At 42.2% G+C, this 20,870-nt stretch overlaps 1 protein-coding gene across 1 annotated transcript in view; it reads left to right on the forward strand.

Annotated features, from left to right (window-relative positions):
• Positions 1–18,931, forward strand: part of SHC4 (SHC adaptor protein 4) — a 33,689-nt gene extending 14,758 nt beyond the window's left edge. The window contains exons 3-12 of the mRNA XM_075159516.1: positions 2,540–2,603; positions 3,472–3,591; positions 5,236–5,289; positions 8,566–8,617; positions 9,996–10,122; positions 12,024–12,201; positions 13,590–13,650; positions 15,034–15,213; positions 16,699–16,952; positions 17,692–18,931. Coding sequence (XP_075015617.1) covers positions 2,540–2,603; positions 3,472–3,591; positions 5,236–5,289; positions 8,566–8,617; positions 9,996–10,122; positions 12,024–12,201; positions 13,590–13,650; positions 15,034–15,213; positions 16,699–16,952; positions 17,692–17,847 — 1,246 coding nt within the window. The 3' untranslated portion in view covers positions 17,848–18,931. The remainder of the gene's footprint in view (positions 1–2,539; positions 2,604–3,471; positions 3,592–5,235; positions 5,290–8,565; positions 8,618–9,995; positions 10,123–12,023; positions 12,202–13,589; positions 13,651–15,033; positions 15,214–16,698; positions 16,953–17,691) is intronic.
• The last annotated feature ends 1,939 nt before the right edge of the window (positions 18,932–20,870 follow it).

Below are 20,870 nucleotides of genomic sequence, written 5' to 3' on the forward strand. Positions count from 1 at the left end.
TTTCTTTCCTTCCTAGTGTACAGTGCAGTTTCTAGTTCAGGGCCACTTGCCCCGTGGAAATGACCGAAGGTTAGAAGTGCTTGGTTGTAGCAGCAAGGTGTTACCAAACCGCTGCTTTCCACATCTTTGAAACAACATTAGAGAAGGTTTGTTAGATTATCTGGAAAACCACCCAGAGATACGCAGTGAGAAATGTCTGTGAGAAGATGATTTCCCCTACCAAAGAGAGGTAATAGAAACTATTGAGTAGAAATGATTTGCCTACTTTTTGGTTCCTGTTTGCTGGACAAGTGCTTCAGAGCGTGGTGAAGTGGGCAGTGACCACACCGGCTTGTAGAAGAACGAGGTCCATTGCTGGCAGTGTTGCCTACGACTCCTTATTCCACATGGGCTGCCTGAAGTGTGCGAGAACTCATTTGTCACCAAAATAGATGACTTCCCTGTTTTTCCAATTTGTTCTGTATCTGTTTTTCTTTCTAGGTAGAGCTAGACTTGAAGGCTCCAGGTAGCCTTAATGTCTTGGCTCTGATTTTAATTTCCTTTAATATTGAATGAGAAGATGAGCTCTCATTTTCCAAGCTGATTATTGGAATCTGCAAGATCATCCTGCAGGATGCCTTTCCCTTTTTTTTTTTTTTTTTAGTTTTGGCCTTTCTACTGGTAACACCTAAATAAAAGAGGAGCTAAACAAGAAAGGTATCAGGAATTCGCTTCAAAAGCATATTTTCAGCTGTGCAGGGGGAAGTGCTTTGCTTTAAAAGGCTAAAAAAAGGCAGTGTTTAAAAGGCGGTGTTTCTGACCCATCTTGTGTAGCCCACGACAAGGCTCCTTTTCTTCCCTGCTGTTTTCACTCAGAACATATTAATTACGTTTTTATTATTTTGCCATGGGTGAGGTCTCCATTCATTTGACAGTCTCCAGGTTGAATTTCTTAGGATGTTCTCTGACAGGAATACTCGATGTAGCATCACTGATCTTCAGTGCTTTAAGCACATAGCCCATCGGTGTAGCGACGTCCGTGGGGCGCTGAGCAGGAGGCAGCAGCGATGCTGTGGTTCACCGGCGCTGTGCTGGCTTTACTTGCGGTCTGATCCGCTCCCCGGGCACGACGCAGGGTCCTGGGGGAACCACGCTCCTCACCAGGGCACCTCTCCTTCGTGGGACACGTCTGGCTGGAGCATCTCGCTGTTGTGTGCTCCCCTGATATTTTTTAGCCTTTCTGAAGCAAAACTTTCTCAGGAAATGAAGCCCAGTGGTGTGTTCCTCTGTTGCACGCGCCAGAATCTGAAAACAAACTTTCCTAACTAGCTCGTTTCCTATTTAGCTCTTTGGATAATAATCCAATAACATAAACAAATAATTAAACAAACTGATTCCCTTTCCATTAAGAACAAAACGAAATCCCAACCCTTGAAAGCCCACGTCTGGATTCAGCCGTGAGAGAAAGACTGAGGCTACAGCCTCAAAATGAAATCCCCCGATACGGGAACGGACGCCTGAGGGGGTAACGGGGGACGGCAGCCCCGCGGCAGGGGCCGGGGAGCTGGAGGGGCCGGGGGCTGCGGGTCACAGCGGCATGTCCAAGCAAGGGAACTTGCTAAGCACATCCCAGCCCAGTAAGTCACCATCTTTCCGTCGACTTCCAAACGGTAAGTATCAGTCAGGGCAAAGCCTGCGACTGCCGGCAAGAGGGCTTTTCCCAGCTGCTGTGCTAACCTCGATCAGGGCAGTCGAGTGCTCCACCGTATGTCCAAACCAGTCAGCTGCCGGAGCGTGTATCAGAATTTTCTGTGGTCAAGTGTGGAAAATAGGCGCAGTGTGCCACTATGTTATATTAAATGTGTAATTTAGCTGTCTGTGATATAGACCAATAAACACTGTGAGCACTTTGTGCCTTACCCTTCTGCTCCCCTAACTGAGAGGCGCCTGTAGAGAATAGCCATTGGCTGGGAAAGGGCGTCTAGTTTGGGACATAACCTGCCAGAGATGGAAAGACCTCAGATTTGAAAAAGAACTGGAGAAGCTGATTACACCTCCTTCCCCCCCTCCTTTAAAAAAAAAAACAAAAGAGAAACCCCAAACACCAGAAGGGCAGTCAGGGCCCCAGCTGGGCTCGCTCAGCACGCCCCTGCTGCTCTAAATAAGAAGGATTAAGGCAGGGAGGGATTCCTCCCTGCCAAGCAAGAGGCCTGTCAGCCGTACTGAGAAAAAGGGTTTGAAGGCATTAGGTTGTTTGAGTTTCTTGTGGTTCATTGATTTTTTTTTAAAAAAACAAATTTTCATTAGGTGAAACTGATGTGTTTTATGAAGAAGAAGAATCAAGCCAAACCAGGCTGCTGAATCATTGTATTTTGTTAAATAGGTTTTTTTTTTTAACAGTGGGAGGAAAGAAGAAAGAAAAACAACTGTGAAAGACCTTCCAGAAGATTTAAGTGTTTCTAAGTGGGATGATAACAATAAATCGCAGGGTTGCTGGCCCTGTTACAGGTGATGCATGTGAAATGATCCAACAGTTTGTGCTGTATTTTTCTATTTGCAGGGAAGCAATAAGCCGACTGTGTGAAGCTGTATCAGGTACAAATGGAGCTATAAAAAAGCGGAAGGTAAATACTGTTTTAGCTGAACGACTTATTTTCTGTATCTGCTTTTGGTAAGCTGGATACGTGATTCCCTAACAGGCTTCAGTCCATGCTCGAGTTAGTGCATGTTAATCCATCTGAACTTGGTATAACATGAAGGAGCGCTTGTAGCAGGGTGTTTAGCCTGCTCGGTTTGGGGCCGAGGCCATGCCATACCTTATTTTCTTCAGGATTAATGCTTTGCCCACGTTTCCCGCTCCTACCAGTGCTCAGTGCTTTACAAGTTTTAGGTTCTGGCTGGTAAAGTGGAGGAGGCCTTTTTGATAGCAAAAGGGAGCTCATTCACTGGAGGATTACCTGATTGTTATTTATATATAAAAATTAAACACAACTATAATGGCAGTGTTTAATAGGCCCATCATTTATTTAATAACTGGGATGCAGTGAGGGGCAACGTCAGTGGCTGCTGCTGGGTTGTCCCCGGTGGAAGTTACTGATTCCCTTCTGTAAGGAGGGAGGAATGAACATGCTCCTGAAAAATGAATACATGAAAGAATTTCTTGATTTACTCAGAAATGCTTCATCCCTAGGAAACGAAGCAGAGTTCAGCACAAAAATTACACGTTCTGAATTACTGAGCCAGCTATAACATTTAGCTCACTGGGATTTTGCTTTAAAACTTTTTTTCCCATTATTGACATAAAACCCATGCCTGTAAGTATTGTATTAAAAGCTGATATTTCTTAGAAGATCTATTTGCATTTGATCAAGCCATTATCCTTGCTCCATTGAAATTCTCAATAAGATACCGTAAAAGCTACTTAGCTTTGATATGTTTCTGCCCCTGATAGACTCAGCTGACAGTCTCGTTCTTTTGTTTCTTTGTTCAAAGCCTCCAGTGAAGTTTCTGTCTTCTGTGCTTGGCAAAAGTAACCTTCAGTTTTCTGGTGTGAATATAAAACTGACCATTTCAACAAGCAGCCTCACTTTGATTAATGTGGACACGCAGCAGGTAGGACATCTATAAATCAGTGTCCTTTTCTCCATGCCACTGTATTCTCCTCCTTTCGTGGCTTCCGAAAGAAAGGCTGAGTGCTTCAGAGGGAAAGCAACAGCCTTTAGTCTTCTTGTGCATGCCTGATAAAGCTGAATTACATGATGCCTCTGAATTTAAAACTGAGAGCATTTTGGAGGAATTGGACATGCAGCGCATGCCCTTCTTGTTTATGATGGTGTCTTCCATGGGGAGGGATCTTTAAGCACTTGGCAAACTGTTTCTCTCTGTGTGTCTCTGCCTGTACAGTGCGTAATAAACAAGGCACTAGTCCTGACTGGAGTTTCTGACAAGTCTTAGGGGGAAAAAATTGATATAAATAATGAGTCAGAGCTTGGCTTTGGTGTCGTTCAAAGCTATTTTACAGCTGGGAAATATATGTGCATAATCAGTTATGCTATGCAAAGTCTCTGGGCTCCATCGAGACGTGTTCCCGAGAGCCTGGATCTGCCCTGGAACTGGGGTGTGCTCCCTTCTTGGCAGATGTGATGAGGAGCTTTGTGCTGCCCACCTAATTGCTCCATCAGCTGTTGGCTTCAGCTCCCAGCATGATCTCGCCTGGGGCCAGCAGCGGGTTTCGCTCCAGGCTGGAGCAGGGAACATCAGGGAGGTAGTTTTGGCTCACTGGCTCTGAGGAATCTTTGCACTGAGCTGATGCCATGGCGAGTGTCAGGCAGCTCTTGGGGTTTCACCAGAGCACAGAGGTCTCCTGCCCGGTGGAGCCCTGTGCTGGGAAGGGTCTATGGCACCAGGTTTCCCTTCCTTTCAGGTACAGCAGCAAAGGGCTTCCCACACTGGGTGAAGCTCGGGGCTGGCAGCTGAAGTGTGGCCCTTTTAACCTGTTCCTGTTTGTAACAGGACCAAAAGCCAGCCGGACAGATCTGCTTCCAAAAGCACTGATGTGCCCTGTGACTGCACACAGGGGCGTGCAGGGCACTGTCTTGAAAGTCTTTCGAGGTCTTCCATTACTAGACCTTTGCAAACGGAAAATCCTATTCTATTCTTGCGCCGCCACCACGTTTCATTCTGTTCCCACCTGCATAATCTATTGCAGTTGATTTTACAATAAAGAACAGTTTGTCTCCAGAGATGAGGTAGTGTTTGAAACCACGAAAAGTTGATGCTTCATTTGGCTAGTGAAATCTTTACCAGGTAACAGTTCAATGCTAGTGGTGAGAGAGAATATGATCAGAGTATCGGTGGGGCCTGTTCATAAAAATGCTACCACTGTATACGCCATGCATTTAAATAAATTAGAATGAATTAATTTCTCAAGACTTTGTAAATGCATCCAGTGTCTCTAGTTATTTCCCTTTCAAAGTTTAATTTAGCTTCATACTGGCCAGGTTAGAAGTTGGTGGTTGAATTCATTCTGAAAACCCTTTAAGGAAGATGAATCAGGGATCTAGACATTACTAAACATGAATGGGTAGTCTCAAAAATACTCCTATTGTTAGCTCCTTCCTTCACAAATGATATGTGTATGTATTAATGGATTGGGTTGTCATGAACTTAATTGCTTGCTCTATGAAGATAGATGCTCTGTTGTTTTCTAAATGTGTGGCACATGAGCACGTTTAACCAGTTTGTCATGCTTTTCAGATTATTGCCAACCATCACATGCAGTCCATCTCATTTGCTTCTGGAGGTGACCCAGTAAGTATTGATTTATAAGATACACTTCCGCAGGTATAATGAAATTATTATGAGAATAAAAGTACCTGCAAATACTTTGCTTCATCCTTTCCTATCCACAAGCACTAACAGAGTACACCGCAATTCTGGATCATGACCAGTAATACAAGAAAACTGAGGGACTGAGAATGGAAAGGAGCCTTGGAACAGACAGTCAGTGATCTCTGATAGATCTGTATAGTTACCTTTCCCATTCTCCATCAGTGAGCCTTAGTTCACTCAAAAGCCCCCAGACTTGGGGACCTAAAAATAAGAACACAAGAACATAGGGATTGCATCAGTCCTCTGGTCCCTGTCATCCAATACCTGTCACAAAAGCAGTCAGCACCAGCACCTCTAAATTTCAGATAAATTTTGAGTCAAGCAGAGCTCCTGTAAGACAGACATGACATAACCTTCTTTTTCCTGCAGATACGGGTTTTTCTCCTAGTATCATAGTCATGAACTCACTGATGTTGTCATGCAAGAGGGTTTCTGTCCTCTTCCAAACTCTTTATTGCAATGATTGTCAGCAGGGAATTTGTCATCCATAAACATGCCCTGTTCCCTCTTCGAATCTAAGCAAGCCCAGCCCTGCCAGCGTTATGAACCTCACACTCCCTGTGTTATGAAAACAGCATTTTTTTTTTTAATCAGTTTTGAATTTTCTGCCCTTCAATTTTGTTAAATGTCTTCCTGTTCTTGTGTTATGAAACAGGGAAAACAGAAGGCCCTGGGTCATGCTCTTGATAACACTGGGGTGGAAGCCAGATCCGGCTTTGACTGGAAAATGACAGATCTGCCTCTTTGGATTTCAGAGCGGGCAAGGGGAAATAGCTGGGAACTGTTCCTGTGTGGCTGAGGGATCTCCTCTGGAGGGATCTCCTCTGGAGGGCTGTGCGGGTGATGTAGGAGCCCAGCTGCTCTGCTCGGCGCGGAGCGGCGCTGCCCACGCTGCCTGCGAACAGGAGCTTTCTGGAGCTGGGCTGGGAGGTGGGGAGGGAGCGCGCGTGTGGGCTCTGCGCTGTTGGTCCTGCACCCAGGAGGGAGGTACTGCAGGGGGCTGGTGCCAAAGTACTACATTCTTAAAGATCCCGTTTAATGATCAAGGCATTCTGAGAGTCGAAGAAGTCCAAATTTCAGCTCTAGGTGCCTCCTCTGTCCTAGTACACCACGCTGTACGATACAGTCCCTGGGCTTTGCAGACCTTTCTTGATGTGGATTTCCAAGCAACTCCAAGAGCTGGCGCGCTGTTGTGCTGAGCATCACAAAGCTTCATTTCCAAATTCCAGTTTTCTTGATAGTTAAACCATTTAAATATGTCCTCAAGCTGACTTGTTTTTGAAGTTTGCACCATGTGCTAGATGCTGGCTGTCTAGTTTGTCTTTATGTAACATTTCCAGTTTTGAAAATTCAGGGATATATTTTCAGATCTCTGCTCAGCGGGTTGGATGGGTAATTCTCCAGGATGTGTTTACCTTTTTTAGGGTTTTTTTTTTAATATTATTATACTGCATGGGTCTTGTACAGTGATCCCATCAGATCTCACAGGCTACACGGGGCTGGGTTTGGTCAGTGCTTGATGGCAGGACCACCAAGAGATGTGCTTGCACACAGATGTGCTGCAGGAAATGGGCTTGGTGGTGCAGCTGGTGACACTTTTCTTACTGGGAGAATAAGTAAAATGGACGTCTTGCTCAGCGGTTGTAACTATAAATCTAGTGGCCCTTCACATAAGGGGCAATTTTGGTGGCTTGTTCAGGTAATTCTTCCAAAATTTCCTTTACAGTTAAAATGGGAGATGGTTTCCACAGGACGTGTCTATCCACCTGCCCCCATATTCAGGGTCTAAACGCAGTTCAGTGTTGCTCTCCACTGTTAAGGAATAGCAATGTTCTGCCCGAGAATAAAGCCTATTCTGGCTTTATTTTAAAGCAAAGTCATCCATGCATGTACTTAAACATTACAAATATATAAAAATGGAAGGTGCTGCTCCAGTTACTTTAGTTTCTAGTTGCTCTCTAGATCTAATTTATTTTAAAAGTGTATCCTAAAATATTTATGAACTTTAAGAAAAACCTGAAAGGAAAAGGAAATTGAGTTCACTAAATGCATAAGAAACATTTAGCTTGCTTTGTTTTAATGATATTAACTTTGGAGATTTTAAAAAAATTGTCTAGGACAAGTTCTGCTGGCCCTAAGACCTGCCTCTCGTGTCATTCATTGTGAATTATTAAATGATTGTTCTTGTGCATATTGCAAATGGGAGCCTTGTTTCCTGCCAGCTGATTGCATCTTCCCTCAAGAGAGCCATGCCTTTAAGCTGCGAATTGCATTTTCCCCATCCCGCCTTAAAGATCCAAAATAACAAAATGCATCTTTAATAATTAAAAGAATGTTATTCATTACCTCACCATTTTTACTATAACACTGAATTATCAAGCGACTCTTTGCTTTTCTAGTATGACTAGAAATGTTAATTTTTCTATTCCAGTTCCCTTTTCAGTTTCACTAGAAAAAGTGAGGATTATTTCAATGTTGGCTGGAACGAGAATCTGAAACAGACAACTGATTATACTGAGGTTGTCTGATCTCAGCAGCAGCCTTGAGGTCCAGAGTAATTTAACCTGATCATAGCCGGACTAAAATCAGGCAGCAGCAATTGAGATCAGATTGTGTTCTGTGATATTTGTGTTCTGTGATATTTTAAAGATCAACTTTTCTCTAAGATGCCTTCAAAACTCAGTCTTCATGCTACAAGTTGGGAATATTCTAACTTGTCCTTTGCAGTATATTAGCACTATTTTATCTTCTGCTGATATTGATAAGGACTGTCCCAGCTAATAGCTGGGACTGGCAGTCACGCAGCTCTAATGCGTTACGCAGGGGAGGCTGCGAGCTCCGTGGGAGCAGCGGAAGAGAGCAGCATTGCCTGCTGATGAGGCACCAGTTGTGTTTCTATTCCTGTTGCACAGTTTGGCATTGAAAACACAGTTTATTGAAGACCGAAAGAATGCCAAACCATCTAGTGCATTATTACAAGAAAAAGGTTCCAGCACGATTACTATGTCGATAGCTACCAGCGCGTCGCTGATCTTTCCCTTAGCCCACTTTGCTAGCACCTCTGGTTGTTTTCCCTGAAAGAAGCAGGCTTTTTAAAGCTAAAAGTATCTCTCTCTATACTCAGCTGCTTTGTTATGGTGGTAGGTTTGTTCATAATGAGAATTTTAAAGTCACTTGTCGTCTTCTTTCCTATAGGATACAACAGACTACGTTGCATATGTAGCAAAAGATCCTGTTAATCAGAGAGGTATGGAAACAATTTTCAGATTGTTATACATGTTTATATGATTGCTTTATCTGTACCAAGGAATTATTTGAGTTTTAAAATAAGAAAGCTACTGAAGAGCTCAATATTCCGTACAATTTCTGAATTTCCTGTATGGATATGGGTGATGGTATGCAGGTCGTGGCTTTAAATGTCATATTCTTTGTGCAATGAAGTGAGAGTCTGCAGGTCAGACTAAAGCTGTACTAGCTGCTGGCTCCATGCAGGGATGGAAGCCTTCCCAAGCCGGCCTCGCCTGGGGAGGAAGGGCATAGCCTGGAAAGGTGGGCGGCTGCCCTGCTCTGGGACAACTTCCAGATGAGGGGAAAGGTAGTGAATGAGCCTCCTCATCTAACCCAGGCTCCTGGGTATGTTGCTGGAAGGCAGAGTGGGGTATATACTCAGGTGTGTGAGACCTTCTTCCCTCTGGAGGCTGAGCCAGGGGATTTGCAAAATCCCTTTTGCATTGCTCTAATTATTTGCTTGCAACAGAAGAAAGACTGGCCCTTGGCTGCTTCTTTCATGCCAGACGGTTCTCAGAGCAACACTGCCAATGGCTATAAAGTTGGTAGAGTGGCAGCTCGCAGGAGAGCTCGCTCTAAGGGTGCCATGGATGGCTCAGAAAATCAGGATGAAAATCTGTAGAAGCTGGGCTGCAGCCTTAACAGTCTGGCCTGCTGCCTCTCTGTAGCTCCATCACCTGCATATCACCTGCATTGCTTTTTTGACTAACTGAGGGCACCCTGCAAGTTCAACAGTAAGTCCCAGTATTGATGCTGGGATGTGCAGAACTCCTGCACCCTGGCAGCCTGCAGGCAGGGCTGGCGGCTGGCCCAGCGCCATCCCTGAGTGCTATCTCATGGTGGCTCTGCAGAGGGGAGGGCTGTCCTGGGCACTCGGCACTCACTGCTGGAGTGACTTTCCTGAGGTTGTGCATGAGAGCAAGGACTGGTGGCAGGAGCGTGGTCTTGGCCCGAGGGAGCCCTGCCCCAGGCTGCCGGAGCCACCCACACTTGTGTTTTCCTGCTGTTTCATATGAAAACTGAGCACTGGCAGGGCTGGTTCTCTCCGCTGCTTCTGCTTACTGTCAGGCAGGGAGAGAAAAGGAGATACAGGAGCACTCCATGCAGAAAGCATAAATGCAGAGTTTCTTTTATTGAGGTATAAGTTAATACTATGATTGAAAAATACCTAGAGCAATTTCCTTAACACATCAAAAATCTCAGTCTGTATAACGTCCTAAAGCTATCTAGATGCATAGTTTCATGCCTAGCTTTTCTGCTGCAAGCAATATAGCTTGTGTCTCTATTTTCTAGTATAAAGTGCATTTACTTAATTAAAGTAAGATGTCTCTTTGCAGCATGCCACATACTGGAATGCCCCAACGGGATGGCGCAGGAGGTGATAAACACCATAGGGCAGGCTTTTGAGCTCCGGTTCAAACAGTACCTGAAGAACCCATCCAGCCTGGTTACGTCTAATGAAAGGTCAGCATATTCTCAGTCATTTAACTGGCAGTTTTCTTCTCCAGTACTTTTCAGGAAAACAATATATTCCAGAGTGATCCATAAATAAGATGCTTTGGATATGCTTCCGGACATATGCTAATTGTAGTATACGCTGTATGTACAGAGTATAATAGACTAAAATTAGCTTATTCCAGTAAACTCCATTGATTTCAGTGACATTTGTACAGGTGCATAACAGCACAGAATTCAGCCATATTGTTCCTTAGCTAAAACAGCCTTATCTTAAATGATGCAAGTTAGTTGAACAAATGTTCAAATTACTCTGCCCAAGTAAGTTCTGCTCTATAAATGCACACACACACACACACACTGAGCTCAGCCCTGACCCGTGCCAAGCTGAAGCTCGCTGCAGTTGTGGAAAGTGTGTGGTGGAGAAAAAACCAAGTGTAATTCACCTTTCTGCTGTTCTGCTCCCATCCTGCAGAACAGGATGTTGCTCAAAGTATAGGGCCTAGATTAATTTTTAGACCACAATTCTCCATTTCAACTACCCTTTTTCCATTGCACTGGGGATACAATTCTTGCTCTAATTTATGGCTCTCCTCACAGGTTAACCATGCCTATTTTTCTCAGTCTTTTCTTTACCATAACACCAAATTTGATCACTTGCTACCTCCCATGAGTAGGTAAAGCTGTAATGCCACTTAACTGCATCCTGAGCACCAGGAGTGGCTGTGCAGGCGGTGTCACTGGTACAGTGCCTGGCGCGATGCAACAGAACTGGTTTTATTACCTAACAGCAGCCCCAGCTCCGGTTTATATTTATTTCATTGTATGAAGTGGTTCTTGCCATTCCACTGCTAATACCGGTCTGTTTTCCCTGGGGACAATAACCAGAGGAAGAGCCTTTCCTACGAAACTCTGCTAGGTTATGCCACAAGTACATCAGAGCAAGGAGAGATGGAAGAGGCTAATTAGATTCCCTCCTTGAGCCTAACCCGCAGCCAGCCTCGGAGAAGGGTCCTAGGGCAGAGAAGTCGGATATTGCTATGTGAATGAGTCACCCACTTCCAAACTACCGTGAATCACATAATCAAATACTTGCACTGCATATCACATAATCAACTACTTGAACTTTATCTCTTTCCTGCTCGAGGCCTTTTATCCAATTATATTCTTGTTAAACAGAGAAGTAAGATTTGAGATGAGCTTTTTATTTCGGGACCGGAGACAGTACAGGAAGCACCTCGTTGTTTTGCAGTGTATCAGCTGGACATTTAAACTACCGTCATTCTGGTTTAGCTCCAGAAAAACACTGGGCGCTCTCCTTCAAGTCATTCAGTGTTTTCTTCAAGCTGAAACAGAACAGTTATATTGATTATGGTTATTAAAATCAGGGTACATTCCACTCAGGAAAACTACTTTTTTTTTTTTTGATAGCAATATTTGATTTGCTAAAACAGTTGCAGGCTTGTCTAACTAAATGCCATGAGGTTTTAATTTTCTCTTGTAAGTCCCCCAGCACAGCAATCCCTAGATTTATACAGTTGAGACAAGAAGCCAGAGGAATTAGTTTTATGGCCTACATTTTGGACACCTTAAAAAATGACGCATTGGCACTCTTAAAGTTTCAGTAGGTGGCTCTTATTTTCAAGGCAAAGAAAAGGGATCTGGGCTGCCTGGTGCTAAGAAAATGACTGTACCTCCCTGCACCCCAAACTGCGATGACTCCATTTTTAATTCAGGAAGAAGTAACTGCAAAAATAAACAGCTCTGAATGTTCAGGCCCAAAGCCCTTTACAGCCTCCATATGGCTAATCTGTGTACTGTGCGATGCGCAAACACTGGGGACGTTTGCCTACACTAGAAAGCAGTTGATTACATCAGTTGCTTTTTTTTTCCCCCCCATATTTTTTCAGCGAGGCAGCAAATGCTAATGGATCAGCTGGGAATTCACAGGAGAGGGAAGATCATGAATATTACAACGAAATTCCAGGGAAAGAGCCTCCCACCGGCGGAGTGTTAGACATGCGGATGAAAGCGCAAACAGACCAAAGGGCTAACTGTCTTATACAGGGCAAAAAGCAGTATTGCTTGGTAAGTACATCATCTTCTGGGATAACTATTCGCTGCCTATTATGGGAATGAATAATAAAGTGTTACTGTGGTGTAAAGCATGGCATTAACATCAGAACCAGGTCCTGATTATCCTGGGAAAGGGTTTTTTAGGCTAGATTTAATGATGCTTAGTACATAATTGAATCCCAAAGCACTTTCTGAATATTAACTGGTTTGTCCTTAGAGTACTTTTAGGAGACCAAGTAATATTCCCTTGTTCACTTGTTAGCTGTGAGAAGGAAATAAATACAGATTTAAATGGCTTGTCTGAGAGAACATCTGCAAAATCTGGGACCTCCTGGCTCCTGATTCTGGGTTCTGATAAATATTTCATCCTGTCCATTATGCTTTACAACCTATACATACAACATTAACTGATTGCAATGTATATACAACATTAATTACCCTTAGAGTGTTTCAAGAGGCTCTGTTAAATCAGCCACAGCAGCAAAAGATGCGTACATCTGTGGCTCTTGCCTGGGATAGTGGGGAATAAAAACCCATCAGTCAGGGAGTAAAACCAGCCGAGTTCAGACTGGCTGCACAGACTTCAAAGCCTGCTGTGCGGGTTCTTGGGCACACCGGCATTCCCCCGGGAACGGAAGCAGGGAAGCAGGCACCGCCGCTTGCTTAGAGGGAGCGCACTCAGACGTGCCTGCTGGAATCCAGTTGGTGCTGTCTAAAAAGTTGCTGCTCCCAAGTGTTATTTGTGTCTGGTGGCAACTGCTCCCAGGTTCCTCTGCGTGCTGCGCGGCTGCTCCATCCGCTTTTCACTTTGTTAACCTCAGCCACGCTCCACATCTCGGCTGTGGGCCTGGTGGTCTCCTCTTCCCCAACAGTTCTCTGAAAAGGTGTTTGACTATGTCCTGAGCGTGCATTTGAAGCTCGCCAGAGTTGTTGCAAGGAGTTACCCTGCAGCATGTAAATGCAAATGCCTTTTTTCCACGGGGTGTTACTTTTTGTTTTTCCTTTCAGTTCTGATGACCTTCTAGTGCTGCTCAGACAACTTGGTGACCATTTCACTTTCAAGTCATGATGTCTGTAGTTATTTCTCCTTGTTTTTATTGCAAAGAACGTTTGTAAGAAAATCTGAACTTTATTACCTAGGAGTTATACTGTATCTACTAAACCTTAGATACATAACTGGGCAGTTAACGGTCTCTGTGAGGTTGGAGTATGTCCAGACATGACTCCTTGTAGAAAGAAGAGTATCAGCATGAAATATTATTTGAGGAGATAGGAATTTTTTGGTGAAGAAGATACGTTTAGTTACCTGTATGCCAATTAACTGGTGCATGGATGTTTTAAAGTTACCTGAGGTTTCTAAGGGACTGCTTTACGTGACTGTTTTTACAATTTTTCTACAGACAGGCAGCCCGACGTTCATCAATATATATGAAAATTGCCCAGAAGAAAACAAAACTGTGGGTATGTACTCTGTTTTTCTTCTCATGCATATGCAGAATTAACCAAGGCAGACTGCCTGGAAGAGCTGCCCCTTAGCTTTCGATACAATGGTGAAAAGTGTTCTGCTTAGTGGGTCATTTCTAGTTCCCTAGATGAAGGGCAGACAAAAAAGCCTTACAGCTTTTCTAAAGGCCACTAACGTATCTTCATGTCTGCTGGCAGACTCACTTGTTTTACTTGTCCTGATACTGTACAGTAGCTCTTTGTGGGTTTATTCTCTTTCACACTCTTTGTTTTATTCCCTTTCATACCCTTTGAAAAAGGAAGATATTCTGTTGCTTGTCAGTCTCTGAAAATACCCCTTCCCCCTACAAATGCTTGATGAGACCCAAACTATCAGCGTCAGGTGGTTGTTCCAATGGAGACTGTGCCTTTGGTTCCAGCACCTCTGGCTTCTCAGTGTGACCGTGCCCTTCCCCTGCCTTGGGTGGCTTTGTGCCCGAGATCAATCTGCCTTTAGCAAAACCTGCTCTCTGGGGCCCCAGGAGATCACCAGCCTCCATCCCTTTCTGGACTTCCCTTGCCACAGCTGAAGCCCTGGGCACATTTCCTCAACTCATCTCTTTCACTGCACAGCGAGGTCCTTTTTGAATTCCCACCTGCACCGTCTGAAGCGATCCATTACCCTGTCTGCAGGGGATAGTTTCTTGTGTTATTTCTGATTTAAGGAAAGGAGAATCAAATGGTTTCTACAAAGAGCGGATGAACAAATAAAAGAATGAATGAATAGATCTATGAATAAAACGTTTGCTAAAGAGCAAAAATATGCATGCTATTTGGCTAGCTGAAGTGCTATTATTTTCATGCCCTGCAGGGGATATTCCGTTAGCCTCTTCCTAGGCTTGGATCCTAACCTGACAGATGTGGCTTTGGCTCTCCAGGCAGAGCCACAAAGCACCAACCTCCTCCATCTTCCCTGCTCCACCAGAATAGCAAGGGAGAGAATTGTTCGGCTTCCCACAAGCTTTTTTTGTGGTGCAGAGGGGAAGGAAAGGGTTTTGCAACAAACAACGTATATGGCTTGTGTCTCTGTAGAGTTGTATGTATTAATTTCTTTTCAATCAGTGGGGGGTTTACTGCTGACATTGATTGAAGCAGAACTGAACCAGTGCGGAACATTTTTGAAAACTTCATTCTAACTCATTTTGGATAGTGTTCCTTGTGCCTTCTAGTCATAAGGAAAAACGAGTTCCTCAGCCAATTTTTCTTTTTCTTCTGAATGACTTTAGTTGGATGTATAAAAACAACAATGTTCCTATTTCAGCTTTTACAGTTATATTAACTTGAGTTTTTTAAAAAAAAAAAAAAAGAAGGAAATCTGTGCATACTATATACTAATTGCAGGTAATTGTGGTGAAAGAGTACAGAAGACAAAAAAAGAGGCAACATTATTGAAGCCTGCCTACAAAACAGATCTTTTTGATGATCCCTGTTACATCAACACACAGACCCTGCAGTCCGCAGTCTGTACAGCCCGCGGTACAGCAACAACACAGATCCATGGGAGCCCACTGCGTCAGGCCAGTAGGTTCCCATTGCAATACCATATCTTTTTAACCTTTGAAAAGAGGGGGTCTTGTCATCCGTGTACATGGAGAAAGATTTTGGTTTCCCCATAAGAAATGTAGAAAAGACAGGGGGAAGAAATCCTTCCTGGTTGGTTTTTTTTGCTTGTTAAATTCGAGACAAAGAGGATTAAAGAGTAGAAGTAGTGACGGTAAGCAAGCAGAGTAACCGTTCATCTTCTGTAGTTGATTGATGACAATAAATAGTGTTCCACAGGTAATAATAAGCATGATATCATTTAAGATGATATGAATGCTTGGGACTGCACCATACCTCAAGGAAGAGGATTCTGCTGTATGCTCAAGATCTTAACCACTCTAAGGTGGAAGTGGCTTCAGATGCCTTTGTTTCACAGGCAGTAGCATGCTAGGTCACAGTGGGATCGTTATGACCACCTTTTCTCAATTCTTCCATAAGTAACCATTGAATCTTATCCAATAATTCCTAAATCAAACTGTTTGATCAGTAGTATCTATTAAACGCATGTCAAATTAAGTCTTGATTTACAGACTCAAAGTGGTGGATATCCATTAAATGACTATATAGTTGCTACTGATTGTCCTCATTATTGAAAATACTTTATTTATTAGCTTTGCCTTTTACGGTTTCCCACTGAGTGTTTTCTCTGTCAGAGTTGGCTCCGCAGAATAAAGTGGGCAAAGGACTGGACAGAACTACAGTAAAGGAAATCTATGACCATTGAGACATTTCCAACCCGGGGCTGTATTATGCTCTAAAAGGAACTGGCTATATCCTGAGGAGCCTTATGTTGCACAATTCCATTGAAGAAGTGGTATCCTCTTATTTTCCTTAGAAAAATCCTGCCTGTGAATCATTTGCAGTCTGACTGGCTATATCCCAAACCACCCAGTTTTGTTAGTACATTCAGCAATTGTTCATTTTTTCACAGCAGATGCATCATTCTGTAATCCTTCCCTTCTGGCTACGCTGGCCACGTTGTCTTACATTCCTGCACATAGCTGGAGCCACTCAACATGACTCTCCCAATGATCTGTGACAATCTTTTCAGAGCTTGTTAAGGAAGAAGGAAAAACTAGCTCTTTTAAAAATAAAAAGTGGCTAAAAAACCAACAAAAATCTTGATTTTACAGGGAAGATTTGACTTTTTAATACAACCAAAGAAATAAAAACCCAAAGCAGTAGAGCATCAGAAAAATTCCTGTTTCCAATCCCTGTTGCCTAGCGACCCAAGGCTTTCCCATCTAAGGTATGGGAGGAGATGGTGTGATAATTTTACCTAATGCACTGGAGGGCTGTGAGCATTCATGTGTGCATATTATTTCAGTCTGTAAGGTTGGTTTGGCCACAGCTTCAAGACTGAATCATTTGAATTTTTTAAAAGCTATAAAAAATAGTCTCGCATCCTTTTAGGATGAAGTTCTAGGTGAAGTGTCCAATACATTCCCTTTCATTTAATTTTAGAGTTACCGGAAGCTGTTCAGCAGAGTGCCACAAGCAACACAGCTGGTCTCTGTGTTCTGCCCCAAATAAAGCAACAGCTAAAGAATGAAGATTGTTACCATGGCAAGTTAAACAGGAAAGCAGCAGAGAGCCTCTTGGTGAACGATGGGGATTTTCTGGTGCGAGAGAGCACAACGTCACCTGGTCAGTATGTCCTCAGTGGACTTCAGGGAGGGCAAGCAAAGCATCTGCTCTTGGTGGATCCTGAGGGCAAGGTAGGAACATTTCATACACTGAAATTTCAGGGCTGCTCAGATATTTCAGTCAAAATGCATGGGTGCATTCCAGGAGGTGGAACTGATCTGATTCCATCCAGGTTAATTTAAATTTAGTCAGTGATTTCAGTAGGTTTAAAAGTTCGATTCAAGAACTTACAAGCACTGAAGGACTATGGAAATAGAAGTGAGGTACTTAAATATTGTTGTCAGTCCAGGTGCTGATAATTAGTGTATACACTTAATACATCCTTTGAATCGTTATTGTGTTGCTAGAAAAATAACCCTAAGTTAAATAATGAATTTGATTAGTAACACACTTCTGGATACAGAAAAGGTAGAGCTGGTTTGTTGTCGCTTCCATTCTACTTGCTTCTGCTCAGGGCTACAGGGCCACTCTTGAGTAACATCTCTCAGAGGAGAGAGTAAATCAGAAAAGTAATCCTCAGTGGGATTTAGCGAAAAATATCTCTCTTCTGTGGAGAAAAAAAAATGGTTATTTCATTCATAGCAGAATCAGCCCAGTTCTACATCCAGTCTCTTTAACTTGGGCCTCTGCTTTTCACATCAGCTAATAGTAGGTCAAAGGATAGGTCTGAATTGCTGTCTACAGCCTAATGATCCTGCGCCAGTGAGTTCAGTGGCTTAAATGCCTTTTGACTTTGATGCGCTAGGCTCATGTCCAACCAGTTATGAGCACAATCTAACCATAAGTATATCCTTTTGCTTCTTTCATTAGGTGAGAACCAAAGACCATATATTTGATAGTGTGGGTCATCTTATTCAGTATCACATGGAAAATAATTTGCCAATCATCTCTTCTGGAAGTGAAGTGAGCTTGAAGCAGCCTGTGAGGAAAGAGAGTAATGTGGGACACATGCAATATCACAAATAATCCCTTGGATCTCACAAACCCCAAGACAGTTCATACCTGAAAACTGTACCAACAACTTTCTATTATGAAGACAATTCAAAAAACTATAGACTGCACTTTCTGCTGCTGTTCCAGAAGATACCCTTTTGTGTGTGTATGTATGAATATATGTATATGTGTATATCTATGTAGATCTATAGAGATCAACAAGCATAGTTATATAGATATATATAATCTTAATCTTAAGGAAATTACACCTTCAGAGTGTGAGATTCATTTCTGAAAAGGTATTTTAGACATGCACAAATGTCACTTTCAAGGTCATACTGAATCAGTAACTATTTAAAAGCACAATTAAACCTCTACATGCAAAAGCTCACTTGAACGAACTGCTGGAACATTAGTATGTGCCTTTTAGCATAGAACTATTGGAAACCAATATTATTTATACTGAATTAGCTTTGGGTGGTTAAACAAACATGTCTAAGCTTTTAACTATTTGCCAAAACAAATACAATTTGAATATTACTAAAATGTCATCTGCTTTCGATAGACACTAACAATTTCATTTTGCTTGTAACAGCACTTTACTAGCAAGTAACGTTTGAAATGAATAGCATTCACAATACAGAAAGGTTGTCTGGTTTCTTAGTCATTTTTTATCACTGTCTGACTACTCAAAGATTTGAGATTATGCAACATTTACAAAGTTGAAATTAATATATGTAATATAATTTTGGAATAGAACTTGTTAAAGGATAAGCATGCTAGATCTTAATATTTTTGTCTTGCATATGATTTTACTATTATTACCAATTAATACTGGAGACATCTCTTTTTAAAGGTAGGCTAAATATATTTTCATTGATTACATAGTTGTTTACAAACTAGAGCAGCTGAACAAAACTAATGATACATTTTGAGAGAAAACTATTTAAAAAGCTCCTTGAACTTTGCATGTGCCCTTATTCAGTGTTCTTTCCAAAACAAGATATGGTTTTCCCTTTCTTCACATAGAGTCCATTTTTTCTTATACATGGAAAAAAGTCTTTTAAAGGAAACCTGTGAATTCTTTTGCCACAATAAATACTCTAAATACAAACAATCCTATATTCAGAGTGAACAGTGATTTCCTGGGCTTCCTGTTGAAGAAACAGTGATTTAATAAGTAACTGAAGAGAGGCGGGGGGGATTTGGGGAATGAACTGGTAGTCCGGGTGATGGCCTGAGAAAGTTGTCCCTTTAAGATAAGCAATGTCATCTGGCATGAGCAGGGACATTCCCTCTGTCTCCCAGCCCACCGGTTCAGTTCCATAAGCAGACAATTGTTGTGGAGTTCAGCAATTGCTGGAAGACTTGACTATAAAATATACATTCTGTTCTTTTGCCTGTGTTCATGTTAAATGGGACACTATAGTAAGAGGTCTTTTCTCTAGAAAACAAGAGGGGCCATATACACATAAAATTATTGAAGACATAAGCTTTCTCAGAGGGGAAAATATGATGTAAAGAGCCACACTTAGAGCTGACTAAAAACCATCTTTATTCTTATCCTTAGCTAATAGGCATAAAATACATTTCCTTCCTTGATAATAACATGATTAAAATACTCAATTACATATACTGAAGCAGCGAGAAGCTTTAAAACATTAATAGTTGATTGCCTTGCTAATAGCCTGGCATTGTTGATACCTCAAGCCTTCAGACTAGAAGTTCAAGCTTATGCCCGTTCTATCCTATGCAAGGTTTTCACCTGTGAAGAAGGCCCCCAGCAAGAGTTCATGCTCAAGCTTTGTGCCACTGCAAAGATAGTTAGCAAGAAACTGTAACTGGAATATTAAACCCCTGCATAGTATCCTTTCTATTCTGACATCTTACCAAACTTCATAATGTGCTTGACATGACTTCATTGAGTGAATAATGAAACAAATATAGCTACTTCTGTGGCGTGTAAGACCTGCATAGGGCGGTTTTGATTTTTGCATCAAAGCTGAGTTTTATGACAGGTCATAGAAGGCAAATGTGCAGAACTCCATCTCTATTTTTAGTACAAATCAAAGTTACTCAGGACTAGAATAATAGTGTTTGGAGTTGTGATAGTATGAGATCAAAGTTGTATGACTTTGCCAGTCAAGATACTGAATTGGGGACTTTTTTCACTTCACCAATTTTCACTTCACCAATGCATAAAAACATCCAGAGTCAGTGTGTGATGTTTGGATCACAGTATGACACGGTCTAAGTCTCCCTCTTTGAATATCACTAACTTAAACAGAATATTTGTTTTGGTGGTGCTGCATCTTTTGTACGTGTCTGAAGCAAAACTGTGAAGGAAAAAGGGAAGAAAAGGGAGATAATTGGGTGCTAGTGCAATAAACAAGTATCTCAAAATCTCTTGATGTGAGAGAAAGCAAAGAATCCAACTAATTACAGATACAATTCAGATGCAACACATCCATGCATTACAGACATTTTCCTACAATAAATTACATCCATTCTTCTGGAGCCGGAACCAGGAACTCAGTTTCTGGTTTCTAACATTTATGTGCTTTCACTTAGTTATTAATGCTGCTTTTAGCCTCTGTGGACCAGCCATCTCATGTAAAGTACACTATCATCTCCACACAGGAGATGATGTCTCCATCTTCTGATGTCTCAGAAGTCTTAGAAGTCTTAGAAGTAACTATGCTAAAAAAAAAAAAAAAAGTTATCTGAATTTTGGAAAGTTTTCCAAAATACTGTTCTTGAGAAAGTTAATATGAACTGTCAGGCACATTTAGACTTTTTTTTTAAAAAATCATTTCATGCTGAGGAGAATTGGTTAATCTCTGTTCTAATGGTTACTAGAAAAATAGCTGGGAAAAATAGCTAATTTTGCCTATAATGTCACATTTACAAGGCAGAGCATGTTTGTTCTTTTTCAAAGCTCCTATAAATATCACTGAAACACATTAACACACCTGTCTGTTTGCTTCCATCAATAAAAATGTTGTAACAAATGACCCAAACGCCTCTCTCCTACCAGAGATTCCATTTTCTGCTGC

The sequence above is a fragment of the Calonectris borealis genome, chromosome 11 (assembly GCF_964195595.1).
Source record: "Calonectris borealis chromosome 11, bCalBor7.hap1.2, whole genome shotgun sequence".
Classification (NCBI taxonomy): domain Eukaryota; kingdom Metazoa; phylum Chordata; class Aves; order Procellariiformes; family Procellariidae; genus Calonectris; species Calonectris borealis.